This window comes from Pan paniscus, chromosome 19 (genome assembly GCF_029289425.2).
Source record: "Pan paniscus chromosome 19, NHGRI_mPanPan1-v2.0_pri, whole genome shotgun sequence".
NCBI classification, from domain to species: Eukaryota; Metazoa; Chordata; class Mammalia; order Primates; family Hominidae; genus Pan; species Pan paniscus.
In genome coordinates this window covers 80,494,480-80,497,210 of record NC_073268.2, presented here as the reverse complement: position 1 = coordinate 80,497,210, position 2,731 = coordinate 80,494,480, and the positions used below count along the sequence as shown (strand labels likewise).

At 44.2% G+C, this 2,731-nt stretch overlaps 1 protein-coding gene across 1 annotated transcript; it reads left to right on the top strand.

Annotated features, from left to right (window-relative positions):
• Positions 1–1,909: 1,909 nt before the first annotated feature.
• LOC100976860 (large ribosomal subunit protein eL31-like) lies at positions 1,910–2,302 on the top strand. Its single transcript, XM_034941510.3, has one exon. The coding sequence runs from the start codon at positions 1,928–1,930 to the stop codon at positions 2,300–2,302; it is 375 nt and encodes a 124-aa protein (XP_034797401.3). The 5' UTR covers positions 1,910–1,927.
• The last annotated feature ends 429 nt before the right edge of the window (positions 2,303–2,731 follow it).

The window sequence follows — 2,731 nt, the reverse complement described above, 5'->3', positions numbered from 1 at the left end:
CCTCTGGTTTAATGTTTATCAAAGATTTGAGACGTTGGTGGATAATTACAGAAGATATTTTTATTCTAGACATGTTTATTCTAGATTCTTTAGTTTTCATCTTCATTTTCAGTTGGATCATCACAATATAATTCACCTGAACCATAAGAACTATAATGTGTTTTTCTGTTTGTTTGTTTTTTTGTTTGTTTGTTTGTTTTGAGACAGAGTCTCGTTCTGTCACCCAGGCTAGAGTTCAGTGGTGTGATCTTGGCTCATTGCAACGTCCACCTCCTGGGTTCAAGCGATTCTCATGCCTCAGCCTCCCAGGTAGCTGGGATCACAGACTCATGCCACCAGGCCTGGCTAATTTTTGTAATTTTAGCAGAGACAGGGTTTCACCATGTTGGCCAGGCTGGTCTCGAATTCCTGGCCTCAAGTGATCCACCTGCCTTGGCCTCCCAAAGTGCTGAGATTACAGTCATGAGCCACCATGCCCAGCCTATAATGTGATTTAATATTATACCCTTAGTCTTTGCAGATAAAACGACAATGTTCTTCAACCATGACTTTGGGTTTTTTTGGTAAACATTGTCCAGTGTGAGGCCAAAGGGATATTACACAGGGTTCTCCAGGACCAGGTTCCTCCTGGATGTGAGTCCCTGCGGAGCACTCCGTCTTCCTTAGCTTAGACAAGGAACGTTATGGAGTCCCACGTGCTTCCCGTTTAACCTCAGCTGCCAGAGGACTCAGAGCCAAATTCTGCCCCCATTAGAGTAATTAACTACGATCTAGTGCCTGTTAGGCTGACTCCCTCTTCCTTTAGATGATATCTCTTCCATTTGGACTCCTAACTGTTCCATTCTATATTACCTCTCATCTTGTCCACTGCTTCAGATCCTTTGGGGAAAATACCTAACACAAATTAAAAAATAAAATAAAATTAGAGCTTAGAAAATTAACTGATAGAAACCAGTCCGGCTTTTAGATTGTATTCATTTAGAAGAATAAGAAGAATATTCCCACAGTCTATGTGACCCTGGGCAAATCTTCGTCTTGCCCAGAGACCTAGGGCTCCTTTCTTCATCAGTGAAATGAGGGGATTGGACTCTGTTATCTTGAAGGTCCTTTTAAGCTTCATTCATTCAGCAAATATTTCATATGCACCTACTATATGCAGACACTGTTCTAAGTGCTCAGAAAATATCAGTGAAGACAATAGACAGACAAAGATCCCTTCCCTCATGGAAGTTAGATTCTAGCAGGGGGAGACAGAAATAAACAATAAACGCAGGAGGTAGATTATATGATATGTGAGAAGGTGGAGAAGGCTGGAGGAAACAAAGAATCAAGCAAGTTAAGGGAGGGGGTGAGGGGGTGGGGGAGGCAGCAGTGTTTAATAAGGAGGTCTGGGTGAGCCTCATCAAGAAAGTGAATTTTCACTTTGACAGGCCAAGGTGGGTGGATCGCTTAAGCTCAGGAGTTTGAAACCAGCCTGGGCAACATGGCAAAACCCTGTCTCCACAAAAAATACAAAAATTAGCTGGGCATGGTGATGCATGCCTGTAGTCCCAGCTACTATGGAGGCTTGGGAGGATCAATTGAGCCCAGGAGGTCGAGGCTATAGTGAGCCATGATCACGCCACTGTATGCCAGCCTGGGTGACAGAGCAAGACCCTGTTTCAAAAACAAAACACAAACAAAAAAGAAAGGTTTGAGCTAAGAACTTGCAGGAGACAAGGAAATTAGTCAAGCAGAAGGATATCTGGGGGAATGGCATGCGAGGCAGAAGGGAAAGCTAGGGTCGAGGCCCTCTGGGAAAGAAGCAAGGCCAAGGGGCTGGAGTAGAGGGAGGAAGAGGGGAAGTAGTGGAAGATGAGACTAGCTTTACTACTGATTATGATGTAAGAATAGTGGCCAGTTTCCTTTCCAACTTGGGCCCGGCAGAATGGCTCCTGCAAAGAAGGGTGATGAGAAGAAGAAGGGTCATTCCGCCATCAACGAGATGGTGACCCGAGAATACCCCATCAACATTCATAAGTGCATTCATGGAGTGGGCTTCAAGAAGCGTGCCCCTCAGGCACTCAAAGAGCTCCGGAAACTTGCCCTGAAGGAGATGGGAACTCCAGATGCACACTTTGATACCAGGCTCAACAAAGCTGTCTGGGCCAAAGGAATAAGCAACGTCTCATACTGTATCCATGTTCGGTTGTCCAGAAAATGTAATGAAGATAAAGATTTACCAAACAAGCTCTACACTTCGGTTGCCTACGTACCTGTTACCACTTTAAAAAAATCTACAGTCGGTGTGAATGTGAACTAACTGCTAATCATCAAATATACCAAATAAAGTTATAAAATTGCTTTGTTTGTTTGTTTGTTTGTTTTTTTGGGGGGGGTGGGATAGAATCTTGCTCTGTCACCCAGGCTGGACCACAGTGGCGTGATTTCGGCTCACTGCAACCCCCACCTCCCGGGTTCAAGCAATTCTCCTACCTCAGCCTCCCTGGTAGCTGGGACTGCAGGCATGCACCACCATGCCCAGCTAATTTTGGTATTTTTAGTACAGATGGGGTTTTGCCACGTTGGCCAGGCTGGCCTCAAACTCCTGACCTCAAGTGATCTGTCCGCCTTGACCTCCCAAAGCGCTGGGATTACAGGCATGAGCCACTGTGGGGGCCAAAATTGTTTAAATATATATATATATATATATATATATATATATATATATATATATATATATATAAAAAAT

What these genes read in the sequence shown, in the direction of transcription:
- LOC100976860 (XM_034941510.3), top strand. Translation starts at nt 1,928, where the DNA reads ATGGCTCCTGCAAAGAAGGGTGATGAGAAGAAGAAGGGTCATTCCGCC.